The sequence below is a fragment of the Ictidomys tridecemlineatus genome, chromosome 4 (genome assembly GCF_052094955.1).
Source record: "Ictidomys tridecemlineatus isolate mIctTri1 chromosome 4, mIctTri1.hap1, whole genome shotgun sequence".
In the NCBI taxonomy this organism is placed as follows: Eukaryota; Metazoa; Chordata; class Mammalia; order Rodentia; family Sciuridae; genus Ictidomys; species Ictidomys tridecemlineatus.
This window is the reverse complement of record NC_135480.1, coordinates 109,312,888-109,333,744: the sequence shown is the minus strand read 5'-3', so window position 1 is coordinate 109,333,744 and position 20,857 is coordinate 109,312,888. Positions and strand designations below refer to the sequence as shown.

Sequence of the window (20,857 nt, the reverse complement as noted above, 5' to 3'; positions counted from 1 at the left end):
GCGAAGTACTACTGCCATCTTGTGGCACTGGCTGGCAAGAGGCATGATCTGCTTAGTTTATATGAACTAAATCCAGAAATATCCCAGAAGCCCATCAGAGATGTTTACCTATAAAGAGATTAGAATAAGAAAGAATCTTGCTTTTTTTTTATTCAAAAGAATCATGTGCTTCACATCAATTTGATTTCAAAAATTCCTCAGGTCTTCAACTAAGGGTACCAAGTCATTTATTTTGCCATCTGTGAACAGTTTCACATTGAAATAGACTGAACATTTAAAAAAAAAAAAAGAAAAAAAAACTACCTTCAAAACTCACTGGAACATTCTCACATAAACTACTATCTCTCACAAACAATAGAGTTCTTTCTTCAATATTCAATCTTTTCAATCTCATCCATGTCTTCAGGGTCAAGCTGCTTAATACTGCTGTCTAAAAAGAACAAAGGAGAAAAAAAAAAACAGTCTTACTCCGGGGCATAAACAAAAACTCATTTCAGCCAACTCTGAGTTTCTCAAGAAAGTGATGCCTTTGAAAATCTAAGTTCCTGTGACACCTTGCATAGGAAGTCTTGAAACAGGAACACAAAGAAGGGTGGTAGCAAAAAACTGACCAACATTAACTGAAACGGTAGCAAATGCACCTAGAACACACACATTCAGATGCCATAGGGCAGTGAAAAGAGCCTGGGAAGGACCAAGGCTCTTCCAACTGGTAACTTCCTAAGACTAGATCCTTAGATGCTCACTACAGGGACAGGGCCAAGGTACTTTCTCCTCTGCCCCTTCCCAGTCAGCCTAACACAGAGGTATATAATCTATTTTCCTAAAGGCTCAGTGAATGTACATACAACATTCAGTGTGCAAACCTTGAAAAACTATATACATCATATTCTACATGCTATATGTGTGTCCATGTGCATTTCTTGGGAGAGTGCCCACTGCTTTCAACAAAGGTTAAGTAAGGTAGTATCATCATCCTAGAGAGTAGCATTTGATGTTCCTCTTGCTCTACTGCCCAGACACATATACACACTTAGGGGAATGGGGTGATCTGAGGAGTAGATTGCCAGGTAAGGTGACTTCAGGATTCCATTAGTGCATCTGTCAGTTCAGAGCCCCAGCAGGCTAGCAGAACCTGCCTTGTTTAGAGGGTGGGGTTAAGGGAAAGGCTGCAGGCCTCAGAAATTAGGACCATTCCTAAATTCTATGGGTGTGGCAAGAGTAGGAGAAAAATGTGAATGAAAGAGGAATCTGGTGGTAGAATATAATCTTAAAAGATTTTAAGATTTTGCTTAGGGTACATATTTATAGGATATGAAAATCTGCTCCAGATACCAGAATGAGTTCATATAAATTCTGCTTAATTTTTAAAATTTTCTCTAACTACAATGTAAGAATTATTTAATCAACTGTCTCATATTATGAGGACTCTGGTCTTATGAACAGAAGCCTTCCACCTCATGGTTTCTGCCTCCATGCCATCCTAAGCCTTTGACCTTGGGATCCCCTGGTACACCTCGCCCCCGTCAGTGTAAGCAGCTCCCTGGCTCCTACTGTGAAAGCAATGCTACTTACTAAAGTGGTCCTGAATTTTCATGAGCAGGGGCAGCTTGTCCACTTCAATCATGTTGAAAGCCAGGCCTTTTTTCCCAAAGCGTCCTGTCCGCCCTATGCGATGGAGGTAGGTCTCATAATCTGGCTCTTTGGCTTGGTTTACAGGGAGATCAAAGTTCACAACAATTGTGACCTGCTTCACATCAATCCCTAGGAGAGGAAGAACACTGTAGGGTCTTGCAGTATTTTCCTCAGGACATAGCCACTTAAGAACCACATTTGCTGAAGGAATTTTCATTAATGAAGAAGATAATCAAACCTGGCTTTACATCACTGAAACAGGTACTTTGGTCCAGGCAGTTTGCTTGCATGCTGTTATGTCTATGATGCTGGATAATTAGTCAGTCAGGAGAGGCTAATTCTACAGAAGTCTAAATATGTACAAAGCATGTGCACTCGCATGTGTGGGGGTAGGGGAGAGGTGCCTAGAGTCCACAGAGCTACCTGCTCCTTTCTGCCTCTGCTATACTTTAGTCCCCAGCAGGCCTCTTATCCTCTACCCATTTACTTATCACCAGGCTTCTGCTCTGCTCCATTCCATGACTGTGGCTCTCCTCAGATCTTTTTCATCCCTTGCCTCAACTGCTAGGACATTTTCTAGACTGGTTTTCACCTACCTAATCTCTCCTTCGACAGTCCCACAGCAAGGTTCAGAGCGCTTGTGCTCAGAGCCTACTACCCAAATCATACAGGGTAAAGTTTGAGCCATCCAAGACTTCACAGTAGCTGAAGTATCATCTCCTTCTCTCCAGTCTCACGATGCAAAGCACTAGTCACGAGGGTTTGCCATTTCCCAATGGATAAATTCTCATTCAACTGAATTGCTACCCTTCCTTCAAAAAACCTTTCAGCTCTAACATAGCCCAGAAAGACCTCTGATCCCTGTGCTTTCCATTGCCCACATTAAAAAGCTGTCTGGGTCATGACCCTAGTCCTCCTTGCCCTCAGTCTTCATCCTGGATTTTCTGTGCCTCTTTTCTTCTAAGGTCTGGAGTTGTGCTATCCAATATGGTAACCATTAGCTACAGTGGCTAATTAAATTGCAATAAATTAAAATTAAAAATTTAGTTCCTTGGTCAGACTGGCCACATTTCAAGTGCTTCAGAACCATACATGGCTAATGACTACCAACTGGACAGCACAGAATAGAGCACTTCCATAACTGCAGAAAGTTCTACTAGAAGGTGCTAGTTTAGAGAGGTGAGAGCCTAATTGGTGAACTTCTGAGGGGCAGGGACTTTGTTCTTTTTAAGTACTTCTACAGGGAAGAGCTCAGGCCTCACTCCTAACCCAGCAGAAGGCTTTTAATTCTATTTGCTGAACTCAAAATGAACTAGGAAACATGAATTAAATTGGAGTTTATAGATATGTGAAGGATGAAGAAAGTGGAAGAGTCTTTCTCTTACAAAAACAAAGATTTTTTCCCTCAGTAGTCAATAGCTTTAAACCTATAAACACTCCAGATATGCTCAACATTATTAGTTATTAGGGAAATGCAAATTAAAACCACAATGAGATACTACAACATATCTTATAAGATGGTTAAAATCAGAAAAAGTGACAATATCAGTTGCTGGCAAGGATGCAGAACAAGTATGACTCTGCTATCTCCTGGTGAGAATGGTACAGTCACTGTGGGAAAACTTTGCTGTTTCTTATAAAACTAACCATACACTTATCATATGACCCAGCAATCCTTCTCCTAGATATTTACCCAAATCAAAACATAACATCTACACAAAGACCTACACATAACTTTTTACTATAGCTGTATTTAAAAAAAGCCCCAAATTGGAAATAATCCAAATATCCAACTGGTGAGTGAATGAACTACCAAAGGACTATTAGTAGCAATAAAAAGGAAGGGATTATTGATACATGGAACAACAATGAGTCAACTCAAAAGCATTATGCTAGGTGGAAGAAAGACACAAAGGCCATACACTGTACAGCTTAATTTATGTGGCATTTTAGAAGACACAAAAATATGAAGAGAGAAATCTAATCAGTAGTTGCTAGAGGCCATGTGACAGGAAGAGGAGACTGACTACAAAAGAGCATGAGGAAATTGTGGGGAGATACTTTTCTGATTTTTTTTTTTTTTTTGGCACCAGAGATTGAACTCAGGGGCACTAGACCACTGAGCCACATCCACAGCCCTATTTTATATTTTAATTTTAGAGACAGGGTCTCACCCTGTCTATCAACTGGACACCACAGAATAGAGCACCTTGCTTTTGCTGAGGCTGGTTTTGAACTCTTGATCTTCCTATCTCAGCCCCCAGAGGCACTGGGATTACAGGCATGTGCCACTGTGCCTGGCCAATTTTCTATATTTTGATCATAGTGATGGGCACGGACACATAACTGTATGCTTGTTAAAACTCAAGTGTATTCCTGTACACTTAAAGATTTGAATTGCTATCTTGTGTAACTTATACCTCAACACCTGTGGGGTTTTTTTGGCAGTATAGGGTTCAAACACACACACATACACACACACACACACACACACCTCGAGCACAAACATTGGTCGTTATAAGAACCTTCTCTTTCCCATCCCGAAACCTCTGAATGATGGAAGCTCTCTGTTCCACTGTCAGCTCCCCACTTAACAAGGACACCTGGTGGCCGTCCTGCATCATCTCCACGGTCAACCACTTGGCGTTTCGACGCGTCTATATAAAAAACAAAACCCACCACAGCACCCCTGGTTACAGCAGACTGGCTGTGCCTGTGATGCTTGATGCTCCTGGATCAGGGTAGGGGGTGGGAGGGCAGGAGGGAGAGGGCTGCAGAGGAACTGTGCTTCACGGCTCTCTCAAACCTCAAGGACTCTTAGAATGTGGCATGGGATTCTCCTACCACCTGGGTTTCTAAACATCACTTCCTTAAATCCACGAAACAAAGACAAACAAAGACAAACACCTACCTCATATGGTGCTATGATGACAAAAGGATATAATGTATTACATTATAATGTTTTCATTTATTATGAACAATGGACACTCTGAAAGCGCTTTATATGTGCCAGGAACCTGGTTAATATCTTTATATACATTATGGGCATGTGTTTATACAACACTTTCATGAAGTAGTGACCTAACTTCATCCAACAAATTTGAAAGTGAACAAAAAAAACCAATGCTTAAAAATGTTAGGTAACTTGTCCAAGGTTATATGGCCAGGCTGTGGCACAGCTGAGCTTTCTTCTATTCTATGTTTTCAGTGCTGTCCACTGGCAGGTGCCAGTCCAGTACAGTGAATATGGACATGAATGAGATAGATGAAACCTTACTCTCATGAAGCCTTAGTGTGTTTAACTGGTAGTGAGAAAAGAAAACACAAGTGTGAAAAAGTCAGATAGCAAAAAATAAACACGAAAATAAAAAAGTCAAAATTCATAAGCAACATCCTTAACCTGATAAGGGGTATCTATAAAAACTACAATAAACACCAATCTAAATGGGGAAAAGTTAAAATATGAAAAACCTTCATTTAGCATCATATTGAAGATCCTGTTCCATACCTTAACCTTTCTAAGCTTCACCCTAAAATACAAATCATTTCTATTCAGAACTGCCTTGAAGACTCAACTAGATAACGCATAATAAGTGTTGAACACAGTGCCTGTCTACCTGGCACCTATTAATATTACCACCCCCTACCTCTACCTGTAGGGAAATGAGGGCACAATGAAGACACATCCAGCAAGTTTACCTGGCAGAAGATGATGGCCTGGCCAATGGTGATGCCACCATAAATGTTACACAGAGCTTGATATTTGTCTTTCCTGTCCTCACACAACACATAATATTGTCGGATGTTGTTCAGGGTCAGCTCTTCTTTGCGCAACTTGATAACATTAGGGTCAGGAATGATTCGCTCGGCAAACTGCCACACAGAGTCCTCAAATGTTGCAGAGAACAGAAGCATTTGGCATTCAGAGGGCAAAGCTCTGTAAAAAGAGAAGATACTGTCACCCAGCTGCCAGGATGTTCCTCTCCTCCCAGCACTGCAGGTCCACTGCCACCAACTGCTCCATGTGCACCTGCAGGGCATGAGGTGCTACCTGCAATGACAAGAATAGCCAAATGTCCTGCCCCTCTTTGTCACCAAGAATTTGGAAAATCACATTACTGGAAGGTGGAGCTAAGAAAAAAGTTTAAGTATACACTCCAGAGGACCTGAGGTTTCTCATGCCAATTTCCTCCTTAGGTGAGGCAGACTCATAGAGCCAAGAGGGATGGTGTACACGAACATAAATGGGCATAAAGAAAACATAGGCTAGTTGTTCAATGGCTGGTGTTATATGTATCTTGGGAAGGAAAGAATCACTACCAATTTGACTTGGAATGGGGAGAACCTATAGATAAATAAGACGGGGGCAAAAGGGGAAAGAGTAGTAACTAAAATAATACTGAGCCCATCAGAAATAAAGGGATAGTTTACATAAAGTCTCAACAAAGGAGAAATGAATTCAAGGGCTTAGCAGTCAGGAAAGAGGTTAATCCTGGGGAAGAGAAATGGGCTAGTGATAGGAAAGGGTCTCCAGGGGACTCCTGGAGTGCTGGTAAATAAATATCATTTCCTGGTCTGAGCTATTGTTTCATGGATGTGGCTTTGAGTGACAGTTTACTCACTAGTACACTTGGAATTGGTTTTATTTCTCTGTACATATTTTACTCGTCAATAAAATGTCAACTTTTTAAAAAATTAAAATTTATTTTAACTGATATGTAAAAACATAAAAATTATACCTATTAATGAGTTCCATGTGATGTTTCAATATGTATGTTATATAATGCTCAAAACAGGTTAAACATATCTATCTCCAATCATGAAATTCATCTGGAAAAATAAGAGACCCAGAATAGCCAAAGCAATTCTTAACAAGAAAAGTGAAGCAGGAGGCATCACAATAAGACTTAAATTTTACTAAAGATCCATAACAACAGAAATGGCATGGTATTGACACCAACATAGACATGTAGACCAATAGTACAGAATAGAAGACAGTAAAAAAACCCACATAAATAAAGTTATCTCATACTAGACAAAGGCACCAAAAACATACATTGGAGAAAAGATAGCCTCTTTGACAAATGCTGCTGGGAAAACTAGAAATCTATATGTAGCAAAGTGAAATTAAATCCCTATCTCTCACCCTGCACAAAAATCAACTCAAAGTGGATCAAGGATTTAGGCACTAGAACAGAGACCTTGCACCTAATAGAAGAAAAAGTAGGCCCAAATCTCTATCACCATGACTTAGGAACTGACTTCCTTAAAAAGTCTCCTAAAGCACAAGAAGTTAAATCAAGAATCAATAAATAGGATGGATTTAAACTAAAAAGATTCTTCATGAAACAATCAATAATGTGAAGATAGAGCATACAGAATGGTAAAAATCTTTACCACATGCACCTCAGAGAAAGCACTTATCTCCAGGATATAAAAAGAACTCAAAAAACTAAATACCCTCAAAACAAATAACCCAATTAATAAAAGGGCTAAGGAACTGAAAGACACTTCACAGAAGAAGAAATACAACTGATCAACAAATATATAAAAAAGTTCATCATCTCTAGCAATTAGAGAAATGCAAATAAAAATTTTACACTGAGACTCCATCTCACTCCCGTTAGAATGGCAATCATCAAGAACATTAGCAACAGTAAATGTTGGTGAGGATGGGGGCAGGGAAGTACACTTATACACTGTTTTGTACACTCATATAAAACTTGGAATGGAACCACCATTTGACCCACTTATCCCACTCCTCATTTTATCCCCAAAGGACTTCAAATCGGCATACTACAGTGATGCAGCCACATCAATGTTTATAGCAGTTTACCTTACAATAGCCAAACTATGGAACCAACTTGGGTGCCCTTCAATAGACGAATGGATTAAGAAACTGTGGTATATATACACAATGGAATATTTCTCAGCCTTACAGAAGAATGAAATTATGGCACTTGCCAGAAAATGGATGAAACCAGAGAATATCATGCTGATTGAAATGAGTCTACGGCCATACCACCCTGAAATAAGCCAATCCCAAAGAACCAAAGGCTGAATGTTTTCTCTGATATGCAGATGATAATTCATAATAAGGGAGGTGGCTAGGAATAAAGTACCTTTTTTATTTGGATTAGACAGAGGAGAGTGAAGGGAATGGAGGGGGTATGGGTTTAGGAATAGATAGAATGAATCAGCCATAATTATTCTATGTGCATATATGATTGCCCTACTGGTGTAACTTTACACCATGTACAACAAGAAGAATGAGAAGTTATACTCCATTTATGTATAATGTGTCAAAATGAATTCTACTGTCAGGCATAACTAATTAGAACAAATTAAGAAAAAAATATCTATCCCCTCAAACACTTATCATTTCTTTGTGGTAAAAACATTAAAATCATTTCTTGTAGCTTTTCAAAATATACATTATATTACTGCTATCCACAGTCATGCTGCTGTCTGGTAGCACATCAGAACTTTTTGTTCCTAAGTGTAATTTAGTATTTATTGATCAAGCTTTCCCCACCACTCCCCAAACCCTATTCTCCCCAGCTTCTGGTAACCAACATTCTACTCTCACCTTCTGTGAGATCAACTTTCAAGTACAGTCATTATGGAAACTAGTATAAAGGGTCCTAAAAATATTAAAAACAGAACTATCACTTTATGCAGCAATATCACTACCAGGTAGTGGGAAATCAGTGTGTAGAGAGATCTTTTCTCCCATATTCACTGTGGCACTACTGGCAATAGCCAAGAAATGGAAACACTCAACAATGGATAAAGAAAAAATGGTATATAAATACACACAATGGAATACTATACAGGCTTAGAAAGAAAGATATCCTGTAATTTATGACAACGTGGGTGGACGGCGATCACTGTGTTAAGTAAACCAGGAATAGGAAGACATGTCACATGACCTTGCTGTATGTGGAGACTAAAAATGTCAATTAAAAAAAACAAAATAAATAAGCTAGGTCAGAGAGGAATCACCTCTTTCAAGATGAACATGGAATACTTGGAACAATAAACTCTTAGTGCTAACAGGGACTGTGAGAGACTATATGGTTCAATAATTCCCAAACACTACTTTAAGCCTGAAGCCTGGATCATCTGGGCAGCTTTTTAAAATAATGATCTGAAAATAAGCAAATAAAATTAAAAAAAAAATCTAATCAGATTTCAGTCAACTGTGACAATTCATCTACATGTGTTACCTTCTCAGCTGTCTATATTTCACTAATGTGAGATAAAAGTAATCCACACAAAACATGGAGACTATGAGAGGAGAAAACTGATGGACATAATATTTTAATGTATTTTTGGAAGAGAGAAAGGAGTGGTAAGACAGAAAGAAGATGAAACTAGAATATGAGTGCTGCAGAGCAGAGAACTGATGAAAAGGTAGCCAGCTATTCCCTCATAAACATCAAAGGTCTGGGACTTGCAAGCTCCAGATTCTTAGAGGGAAAAGACTGAAAATGGGGTGCATGTTACAAGACACTAGGAAAATTCTGCATTCACATGCCTGGGCTTCTTGGCCATCTGCTGTGTCGCAACTCTTCATCTGGAGAAAGATGGCATAAACACTGGGATTCTGAGGCCTGGTCATTTCATTCCAAGGAAAAATTCTGTACACATTAATATAAGGAAAGAAAATTCTGAGCTATTCTATAGAACACAGTGGATTTTTAAGACTTAGTATAAAAAAATAAACCTTAATAAATTACTTATTGAGACTATATTTTGATACCTAGGGTTAAACAAAATAAATATTAATTTCACCTGTTTCTTTTTAATGTGGCTATTAGAAAATTAAAATTTCATGTTTTTCACATGATATTTAATTGGACATTAATCATGTTTTAAGCCCCCCCCACAAAATCCAACATAAATTATTACACAATAATTAGTGCTCTAATTATTACACAATATTTTCTCCTTTTTTTTTGCTTTTGTTCCTTGTTTCATTCAAAGACATCAGAAATTAAAATTGTATTATTAAGTTTTTGAACTTGTAAAATTAAAACACAGGAAGTTTAAAAATTTTATCTAAGATAACGTACCTTAGATATATTATGTGTGAGCAACCATATGGTCCAAAATTTTTATTGGTGCATTATAATTATACCTCATAGTGGGATGCATTATGTGCAATATTCTCTTGAATAAAAAATAAAAGGGACTTTGTTAGAAAGCCAGTTTCATACTGAATCTTTCCTGAAGTCCTAAATCTTTCACTTCCTTTCACTTATAAGAATACTAATGTATTAGTAGGATGGCAAGGAGGGAGTCTCCCTTGATCTCTGGCCAAAATCACTTTAAATATGAATGAGAAGTTTGATCCCTTTATTTCAGGTAGCTAAGCATATACTAACAAAAGATCAGAGATTTATTCTGTGCAGAAATCCTAGAGTTGGGGATGCCAGCATCAGTAGAAGGTGAGGGCAAAGCACACAGCCAAAAAGAGGGATTAAATGAAAATAATGTATATTGAAACACAGAATCTCCTCAGCTGGTTCCTGAACCCTGCCCTTCAAATGCCAGAAACTAAGGGTCAAGCTCCAGGGAAATCTATCAGTGACATTAAAGTCCAGATGACAACCATTCCAAAGCACTGAAGCTTCCCAAATTATAAGCCCCAGCCATGCATACAAGGCTGTCAACTAGAATTTTATTCCTCATCTTAGATTATGAAAGGCTGGCCAAGATTCATTAGTTATAAAGAGGAAAGGTCCACTGTGAAAGACAGAGGTGTGGCAAACAAAAAAGAAAACCTAGATAATTCAGAGACAAAGTTGAAAACAGAAAAAAATTCTAATGTTAACATAAACAATAAAAATGGACAACATCAGTATGATCCAGACAAACAGAAAAATAAAGCTAAATAACTGTGTTAATTTAATGACAGATAGAGGTTAACACAATTGAGCTAAAGGTAAATAATGAAAACAGAGCATAATACACCACTGGAAGGAAAGAATTTGGGATTGGGCATGGTGGATGGGATGTGAATAGCATATCTGAAAAACGAATCTCACAACTTTAAAATGAGATGGGCAGTACTTCTGAATTTCTAAATTTGGCCTCCTCAAAAGATACCAGTGTTCAATTGTAAACAGTAGACCCTGATTTAGCTTGGCATACCAGACAAATGATGTGCATTATTGCATTGTTCCCCTGATATCTCTATAAAACGGAGTACAGCCAGATTTCCTGGTTCAGAGGAGGCATGTAAAATGTCCCGTGGGTGAACAAATGGGGAATGCTGATTATAGATGACTCACCTTTTAGTGTAGAAGTGCTCTACCAATGAGCTACATCCTCGGCCCTTTTAATTTTTTTTTGAGACAGGTTTTCACTAAGTTGCTTAGGGCCTCACTAAGTTGCTGAGGCTGGCCTTGACCCTGTGTTCCTCCTGCCTCAGCCTCTTGAGTCTCTGGGATTATGGGTATGTGCCATGGTGCCCAGATCCAAACTAGTCTTTATTTGACTATCTGTTTATGTAGTAGGCAGTGCAAATGTAAATTATGACAAATTCTATTCAATCTATAATCATCTGTTTACCAAAAGTGTAATTTACTTGGAACCCATCTTTAATTTCAAAGATTAAATCACCTCTGTGCTTTTACAACCATTTTCCTTGAGAAAAAGATGTCTAGTACTGCAGAGTATTTAAAAATGAAGGGTATTTTAGATGAGGATAGCTTATCTGATGAATTTATAGATGTAAGAGATCTGAATGACAAAGAGCTGGTCTACCTAAATAAACTGGGATGGCCATTTCTAGAGAGCTACAAAATAATCCTAACAAGTCTGAAAGATCTTAAAAGTTCTCAACACACACACACACACACACACCACACATACGCACACACAGAGTATCTACATGAAGTGATGGTTATGCTAATTAGCCTAAGTATGGTAATCATTTAAAAATGTGTATGCATGTAAACATATGCATCAAAACACTATGTTATATAACTTAATTATATATGATTGTTCATTTGTCAATTATACCTCAAAAATGTTGTAAAAATAAGTAAAACAATCAGAGAATTAAATTGCAAAAACTAACAAATGGAAATAAAAACCTTCTGTTGCCAGTAAGTAAATTCCATGCTCAAACATTTTTCTTAAGAGGATATTTAACTTTTAAATTTTAACTAAATTTCCCCAGAAATTACAAATCAAATCTGATGTCATCAAATCAGACTGATACTAATCAGTATGACTTTGACAGGCATAGAGCTGCAAGTCAAAATAGAAGTTTACATTTCACTATATTCAGCATTACCACCCCATAAAAAAAGACTATAGGCAGTTCAGAAAAATAACATTGGAAAAGAAAAAAAGAATGAGAGAAAAAAAAACTTACTGAGAAAGAACCATGTCTTTTAAAATTAAGTATAGGTAATCTCTATTCATTATTATTATATTTATGTTCTCCTGTAAGAAGACTTATGTTTATGAATCTTTTTTTAAAAATATTTTTTAGTTGTAATTGACACAATATCTTTATTTTATTTATTTATTTATATGTGGTGCTGAGGATCAAACCCAGGGCCTCACATGTGCTAGGTGAGCACTCTACTGCTGAGCCACAACCCCAGCCCCATGTTTATGAATCTTAAGAGTACACAATAATATTACCTACAAAGTATAAACATCCTACAGTGAGTTTAAATAGAGTTGAAATACACTGTTGCATCAGAGACCAAAACATTATAAAACATTGCTCTATTTTCTCACAAAATTCTATTAATTACTACTGTAAACTAATTATACTGTTATTTTGTTTAAATAGTAGGATTTATATAATAGAAAAGCACTAGATTTACTTTCAAATAAACATGTTTTTCATTTCATATTTTTATGTTAAACTATAACATGTGTGTAGTTATTTCTCTTATTTTTATTTAATTTTTGTCTGCTATGATTGTGTTCTGGATTGGCTGACTCGGAAAAGAAATAACCTAAGAAATTTTCCCAGAAATGACAAGCAAAAGTTTTGAGAATGAAAGGGTATACTATATGTCTAAGGTAAGAAATAAACCAAAGCATGTCACTGAGAAGTTTCAGAATACTGAGGAGAGAGAAGATTCCCCAAAACTTCTAAAGAGAGGTGGGAAAAAAAGGGCACACTCAAAAGCTTGGAGATCAGGATGATATTCAATTTTTCAGCAATGACATTGGAAGCTGAGAATATTAACTGAATATTAAAGTTAAAAAAATCTTTTGTTTTTAGCCTGAAAAGAAATGTGGGAGGGGAATTTTATAAAAGTAGAAGAAATATCAGTGGAGTAAAGGAAGAGGATTGCGGGGGAGGGGGCAAGAACAGGAAAAGGAAAAAATAGGGGAATAAATCTGACTTAACTTTCCTATGTAAATATATAAATGTACCACAGTGAATCTCATTATTATGTATACTTATAAGATACACACACACACACACACACACACACACAAAAAAAAAAACTATAATAGAAAAATCAGTAAAGGCGGGGGAGGAAGGAAGGGAGGATTAGGGGAAGTCCTGAGGACTGAATTAGAACAATATTCCATGCTTTTATAATTATGTCAAAATGAATCCTAATGTTATGTGTAACTAATATGAAACAGTAAAAAAAGAAAAAATGTATTTGACTATGTGGAGATACCACTGACATGGCACATACGAAGACACATCCAGTGAAAAGCTTAAAACCCCTATAGTGATACTAAATGAAGAAAAAAGGCAATTATTAATTCTAGGGGAAAAGATGTAGGAGAAAAACAACACAACAACAACTGCTTGGCTCAGAAGTGAACAGTATTTATACTGTCAAAATGATATCAATACTGTTAATATAACCAGATCCTGATGATATAATCACAGAGAGGTGATAGAGGAGACAGGAAAGGGAGAGTGGTCTAAAAGAACTCAGGTCCCACCTCTAATAATGGGAAGTTGATAGACAATGAATATATATAAGGAAATAGCAGTGTGAACATATTATTTAAAAGGATGAAGGCTAATATCAGAAAAACAGAAGTATTCTTTGGGATTGGGTCAGAGGGTTACTGTTTTTCATCACAAATCTTTTGATACTATTTGAATTTAACCCTGAATAATATAACTTTATTTTTTAAAAAAGATACAGATATCTAAGCCCCACCTTCCAGAAATTCTGATTCAGTAAGTCTGAGGTTGGGTCTGGTAATCTTGTAATTTTAAGTCCTTTAGGTGATCCTGATAGAGAATCCTAGGAAAATGATAAGATTTTATTTTCATGATAAGATTTTATTAGAGGGAAAGTCAAGTCTAAACAACCTATGATTTTTAGGTTGCTGTGTTCCTTATTCTATCCCAATCATCCACTGTTTCCTCAATAGATCCTTCAACAGATTCTGTTTACTCTGAAATTTGGTGCAGACCCAATGTACAGATTTCATCTCTAAGCCTGTGTTGTGAAAGTAGAGAGGCAAGGTTGTAAGCTGAAGTTGGAAAATTCTGGCAGTTTGAAGATCCCAGGTGCTGGTGAAAATAATGAAAACTCAAATTTGTTTTAGAGGTAAAGACGGTAAATTAAGCAATCAAAATAATTAGGACAATAGACAAATGAAATTCCTCATCTGGACAGAAAACCCAAGAAGAAAAGAAGAAAGGATGAACTTGGAAATTACCGTTGAATACGAATGCTCTGATCTGAGAATCCTTGGGTGTCAATCATCACATCTGCTTCATCCAGGACAAACACACGAATCTTAGCCAAATCAATCAATTTTCGCTTAAAACACCAATCTAGGACAGTCCCAGGAGTGCCAATTATAATCTGTTTGGTGACTTCAGCGCCTCTGGGAACTAGGAAAAAAAAGGATTTTAAATGCTCCTTCAGATGTGAACAGTCTTATTCCAACAGGCCACACGCAGGTCAGGGCAATGTGTCATAGAACTCAGAAAAAAAGCAAGTTTATAATAATTTTCTAAGTGCAAACTCTGAGGGTCATGGATGGGTTTTGATTTTGCAGAGTGTTAAGAAAAATTACTAAGTTTCTAGGTTTATGGGAATAAAGGTCTTGCATATTTGATTCTTCTGCTTGGTCATTTAAAAAGCCACCTTGCAATCTATGCATGGTAGTGTGCCTGTAATCCTAGCTATTCAGGAGGTTGAGATAGGAAGATTACTTGAACATATAAGTTTGAGACCAGCCTGGGCAACAAAGTAAGACCATGTCTTCAAAAAAACAAAAAACAAAAAACAAAAAAACCAAACGAACAAAAAAATCCACAATGCAGCAATTCTATTGTCTTAAAGAAATACTGGCAAAGCTGTGGAAACCTTCACCATTTTTGTTGTTTTCAATCAATAAGTTTCTTAAAATAAACTGTGGGATATTGTTCAGCTAGTAAAAAGAATGAGCAGTGTGAAAAAAGTGCTCCCATTTTTTGTAAATACTCAGTGAAAACAAATACATATATAAGCATTTGTATGTGCTTGTATTAGCTCAAAAAAAAAAAAAAGAAAGAAAAGAAAAAGAAAAATAGAACCATTTGCCTATTAACAATAGTGTAGTTATTTTTGGGATAGGTTTCTGGAAGGAAAGGAAGAATGTCTTTGAATTTTTATCTTCTAATCTTCTCTTTTAAAGTTTCTTTTCACAATAAGCATGCAATACTTTAAAAATCCCCAAATAAAAGATGTTCTGCACAAGATAACTGAGTCTTAAAGAAAACAACACACAATGGCATCCTCTCCAGGATGTGGATGTGATGTAGCTAATATTTACAGATTCTAATTATGTTTCAAGAATTGTGTAAAACACTCAATCTATAACATCTAATTCTAATAATGATCCAGGTGCTATTATTTACCACACTTCAGAAATGAGAAAACAGAGAAGTTAAAACACTCTTGTTAGTGGTGAAGTCAGGATTTTCAAAATCAGCCAGGCCTGGCTTATTGGTACATACTTCGATTCCCTCGAATAGCATACATCACTTGAACATCCACACAGAATTTTCCCATCCGCTCAACCACACGGCCAGTCTGCAGAGCCAATTCATAGGTAGGAGCCAAGCAGAGGCACTGTGAGAGAAGAGGAGAGGAGAAAGATTCATACAGGTAATTGTTCAATTTTTAATTTCCATTAAAATTTGTACAGGGAGAGGCACAAAGATGACTTTGGAGGCTTGGATTAAATATTTTAAATCAAATACAATTTAATAGTCAATAGGTTTGAAGTAAATGCTGGGCATGAGGGGGGAGGGTCTAAAGGATGGATAAATGCTAATTTTTACATATTCCCCTCTAAAGGGTAATTTGATAAAAGAATGGGATGTAGGAAAGATGGGAATTAGAGGGAAGGCAAAATAAATCACAGCCTGAATATGGTCTCCTTCTCCTCTTGCTGGCTATTAAAAAATCTTCTTTATGCTAAGCACAGTGCTAAAAATGAGTTTCACTGAATCCACACAATGACCCTATGAGAAAAGCATTCATTCATACAATGTTTAATGAGTGGTTTTACAAGCCAAGCATTGGCTAGATGTTAGGATTCAGGGGTGAACAGATCAACTATGATCCATACCTCTACAAATTTTATCTTTACTGACAAGGAAACAGACTCCAAGTGATTTTAACTTGCCTAGCTAGCTGATTAGTGAAGAGGCAGGGATTGGAACCCCTTGGACTATACATGTCCCATAATGCTGCCCAATGCTCTTAGGACTTTATGAAGGAATGGCCATTCCACATACTGTTTTATCATTGTAGTGATCATGTATTTACAATGATATCACCTATTATTAAAATATCATGGCCATTACAAGGACTTCTACCTTTCCCGAAGCCCTTCCTTACCTGTGGGAACAACTCCAAGGCATTCACTCTGCTTAGCATTGCCAAGACAAAGGCAGCTGTTTTTCCTGTTCCAGACTGGCTCTGTGCTATGAGGTTCTGGGGACTGTAAGAAAGAGAAGACCACTGGGCATAAACTAAATACAAGAGCCTGGGCATAAATTAAAAAAGAAAAGACTAAAAATAACCAACTTGGAATACCACTACCCTGGAAACTCACGGATGTGCCAGCATCATAGGAAGAGCCATCTCTTGGATTTTGGATGGCCTGTTAAATCCCATTGCATAGATTCCTTTTAGTAATTCTTCCTTTCTGTAAAAGAAAAAAAAACACTTAAAAAAGTCTATGCTTGGTCATTAGCCTCATAGATACATACTTGAAAAATATATTTATGAATTAAGCAACTTTGCAACTGAGCTTTAAAATATTTAGAAATATATCATTCATACCTCAATTCCCCAAACACATACAATCACATCTCTACAGTTGGGTCACTAAAATCATATGCTATGCTATAAACCTAAAGTTGAACTTCCTATTTAAAAAAACCAAAAAACAAAAAGGGAATTCATTTGATAAAAAAATACATTAGTTTGCCAGGAGAGTTATATTTTTCACATAAACAGAAAACTAAGTGACACTTGTTATTTCTTTTGCATGAATGACACTGATGTTTTCTACAGAAATTTTCAGAAAAGACAGTTTTATTGAGATAATCCTTTTATCAATTCTCTCAGACTTATTATATATTACTTTATCCTTCTGGGATAGTATTTTATTTTTTCTTCTTTGTGATACTGGGGATGAAATACAGGGCCTTGCACATGCCAGGCAAGTATTCTACCACTAAGCTACATCCCTAGTCCTTTTTATTTTGAAACAAGATTTTGCTAAATTGCCCAGGTAGACCTTGAACTTGTAATCCTTTCCAAGACAGTATTTTTAATGAATCTTTCCTGGAGTCTTAAGAAAAATATTAGAATAAGGATAAAGCAAGTGAGCTGGAACAATTTCACTTTTAGTGATTTGTCTAGTTGGATGTTCCTAATTGGTAGATTAATTGATAGATGACAAACAATTTTTAATCATTATGCAGGCTCCCAATATATAGAAAACATCTGGATATTGGGATTTTGGATTTTTTACCTTTTACATGAGTCCATATGTTACCCAACCAAGACTTTGGTAACATATGGACTCAAACATTTGGTTCCCCCAAACCAGGAGCCTTGAAGGCCAAACCAGAAGGAAGGAGAAATGGTAATCTGTCACTTTTACTGAAATTATTCACTGAATAAGATGCCTTCCAGACCCTCAAACCATTTCTCTATTGCAAAAGTAAAATCATGTGCCAAAGGTCAGTAGTGTTTAGAGCAGAAAGTCCCAGGGATGGTCCTTGGAACAAGAAGCTCAGCAGCTGGTGGCCAAAAAGACATGAACAAAAGGTATGTCTGGATTTACCTCCTAGTTGGCTTGCCAAAATGTTATCAAACTATGCCTGTTTTGCCATCCCCATTCATGTGCAATGGGCAAGGGCTTGGTTTGGTAATATGTGACTTTCTCTTTTTGTTAAAATATATTTACTTAAGGCAACTGATAAATTCCTAGGGAATGTAAACCCACTTGGGAAAGTTATTAATTTTAATACCATCTGAAACAAAATATAATTAGAAAAGAAAAATCTTGTAACTTTTTATAAAGCTGGTGAGGAAGGATGTTTGAGTCATCAATGTCCCTGTATTTGGATTCTCATAGGTAGAATGGCAATATGGCTGTGCCTCCCTTTGGGCTATAAAATTAAAATATTTTACTAAAGAAAATGTTTCAATTTCTTGGGCAACTAGTGTGTCTTGGTGTTCTTCTTTGGGGTACATCTTAGTTGCATGCATAACATACACATCTCATTTTAATACTGAATATTAGAAAACAAGATCCCGAAGGTTTTTATTATTAGCAGAATAGTTTATTATGTTCTATGCTTTAGCATTTTTCCATACCAAAAAGTTAAAATACTCACAGTCTCAACTCTTCAAATGTTTTTACTGAGTAGAGTGGAGAGCTGGGATCCTTTTGCAAAACTTCTACTCGATGACTGGATTCTACTAAGGACTGACGGATTAACTTGTTCAAGAGTGAATTAGTTGCCAAATCCACTAGAAAAGCAAAAATAAAAAAGGGGAGGGCATCAAGCCTCCTGAAAAATATCTAAAAAGTTGCTCTCTCCCATTCAGTGGTTGTATACCAATCAATCAAACCTAACCTACTCTCATCTTTCTTCTACAAGAAGGTTCTGGAAAGAATGACATGTCACTGAGAATTTCTTCCTTCATGAAGATCCAATTTCTTATGCTCTGTCACCACACCAGTGTCTAACCTCAAGCAAACCAACATCCATCTCCACCACTCTTACTTGCTAAGTAGAAATTCTTAACCTACTCCTTGAATATCCCAACTTCCTCTAAAGAAATATTCTCCTCCTAATTTAGTATTTCTTCAGACACTATTAATAAAGAAAATAGAAATGAAGGCAGCTCCTTCCAATTGCGATATTACTCATTCACATTGTGAAAGTGATAATAAACCAAACAGAACACTAGTAAATACATGCAAACGAATTTATCTCCTACCTATATCATCTTCATCATCATCTTCGATGTTAAGAGAACCATCTAAAAGAACAGAAGAGAAACAATGAATGCAAAGATAAATGCTGAGCAGAAATGTAAACAGTACTATCCCCATACCCCCCAAGTCTACAGTATATATGGACAGTGTTATCATAGGGATAGTGGATAAAATCATTGGGAAGCTAGTGTAGGGTCTCAAAAATTAAGGGACCCAAAGGTATTTCAGCTGGCAGGGACATGATGAAAGCAATACTTTGTAATCAATCGAGACTAACCTCTTTATCCTAATAGCACTCACCTATGTTTGGGACTGCGGTACTTTTAATACCCCGAAGGTTCTTCCGGGGGTGGATGAGATTTGAAAACTATTGAAAGACACAAATTTCAACCAAAATTAAGCAAATCATCAGGCAGCCCAGTGCTCCCCTACAACAGGGACTGGAGGGGTTCAGGGAAGATCACCCCATAACTATTTCCTTTGCAATGTTATCGACTAATGGGTTCATTTCAGATATAAATTCCCTGTATGAATTATCCTAAAACTGGAGATTTTCTGTAGTCCCTGCACCATGCAGTTCCATTTTATTAGGCCTCTACTTTACCCGTAGGCAATACTTGGGAATCACAGCGCCGATAAGATGTTAGTGGCTAAGAAAGTGCGTTGGCAGATACAAGACAGAAATTAGCTTAATAGTCAAATTACAGTAGAAAACTCAAAAGAGTCTAGTTAGGACTCCCAGCTGCTTTCCCTCCCTGGATTTCCAGGTATCTTCACTTTGCCCTTTCAAACCAAAGGTCTTTTCTCCCTGTGGGTCTCCTTTTCTGTGGCCCTCTTCCAAACCCATTCCACATCTCCCCTCCACCATTTGACACCCCACTTCAAAAGCTAGCAGGGCTCTCCTTGTCTAGATTTCCCTCTGGGAGTTCCTGCGATAGCCCCCGCCCCTCTGCCCTCCCCTGCTCGGTGGCGGTTACGTGGCTGTTCAGCCGCTCGCTCTCCGCAGCCCCTGCGTCGCCTCCCCAAAGTAACGACGCCATAGCTGCGATCGCTGCTCCCGCCCCCAGCACGTGCTTCCACCCTAGGCTCGAGGCTGGGCCCAGCGCCACTCGGTGGCCAATGGGCTCGCTCAGGGGGCAGGCTCATCCCCGCGACCACCCGCAATGCAGCGCGCAGGCGCCTGGGCTTAGGCGCGGAGGGGGCGGAGGATGAGCGTCGGGGAAGACGTTAAAGAGCACTGAAGCGCTGTATTGATTCGCGAATTTTGGGGTTTGACTAGCCCCTCATTCGCGCCAGGTGTTAGAAACTGCGGAGGGGACATCACCATAGTCAATGTTCTCGTGGTGCTGACCTTTGTTAAGCGAACCACCAACAGCTTGGGACCCACTACCCAGCAATTTTCCCGGTGGTGAGGCTGTGCTCCACAGCCTGCTTCAGGGTTTCATATCTCTGTTTCCCTGAATATCTCCTGCACACCACAAAATGTAAGATAGGCTTAACGAATCGCATGGGAAAGTAGAGGGACAAAATGGGTTTGACCTGAATGAATGAGCTCGAATGCTGAAGTTGCAGAGTTCAACTCCCTGCTCTAGAGAACTGTAAAGTTCCCCGATACCGACCTAATTTGATTTTTATTCCGAGATGTCCTTTGTTAAAGCAACCCCGAGGAAACGTCTTTCCTTTAGTTAGGTACAACCTTAACTGGCCACAGGTATTTGCATAATCCAGAATAAATCCTTGAACT

General features: G+C 37.7%; 1 protein-coding gene across 3 annotated transcripts; it reads right to left on the bottom strand.

Annotated features, from left to right (window-relative positions):
* Nucleotides 1-132: 132 nt before the first annotated feature.
* On the bottom strand, nucleotides 133-20,228 carry Ddx25 (DEAD-box helicase 25). 3 transcript variants are annotated; one of them, XM_021730147.3, is made up of 12 exons: nucleotides 20,091-20,228; nucleotides 19,414-19,480; nucleotides 19,116-19,157; nucleotides 18,506-18,641; nucleotides 16,708-16,800; nucleotides 16,491-16,593; nucleotides 15,602-15,716; nucleotides 14,314-14,491; nucleotides 5,335-5,572; nucleotides 4,130-4,292; nucleotides 1,576-1,668; nucleotides 133-430 (listed from the first exon to the last, which is right to left on the bottom strand). In XM_021730147.3, exons 1-12 carry the CDS (start codon nucleotides 20,151-20,153, stop codon nucleotides 369-371), a joined length of 1,353 nt encoding a protein of 450 aa, XP_021585822.1. In that variant the 5' UTR covers nucleotides 20,154-20,228; the 3' UTR covers nucleotides 133-368. The 3 variants fall into 3 exon arrangements, with proteins under 3 accessions (XP_021585822.1, XP_005330821.1, XP_040141448.1); XM_005330764.3 differs by having other exon boundaries at nucleotides 1,576-1,764; nucleotides 20,091-20,222; XM_040285514.2 differs by lacking the exons at nucleotides 18,506-18,641; nucleotides 19,116-19,157; nucleotides 19,414-19,480; nucleotides 20,091-20,228 and having other exon boundaries at nucleotides 1,576-1,764; nucleotides 16,695-16,713.
* Between the last annotated feature and the right edge of the window lie 629 nt (nucleotides 20,229-20,857).

What these genes read in the sequence shown, in the direction of transcription:
- Ddx25 (XM_005330764.3), bottom strand. Translation starts at nt 20,153, where the DNA reads ATGGCGTCGTTACTTTGGGGAGGCGACGCAGGGGCTGCGGAGAGCGAG. An exon ending in CCTATGATGCTGGCACATCC is followed by an intron (nt 16,594 to 16,707) that starts GTGAGTTTCCAG and finishes TCTTTCTTACAG; the next exon opens with TCCCCAGAACCTCATAGCAC. An exon ending in GACCAATGTTTGTGCTCGAG is followed by an intron (nt 1,765 to 4,129) that starts GTGTGTGTGTGT and finishes TTCCTCTCCTAG; the next exon opens with GGATTGATGTGAAGCAGGTC.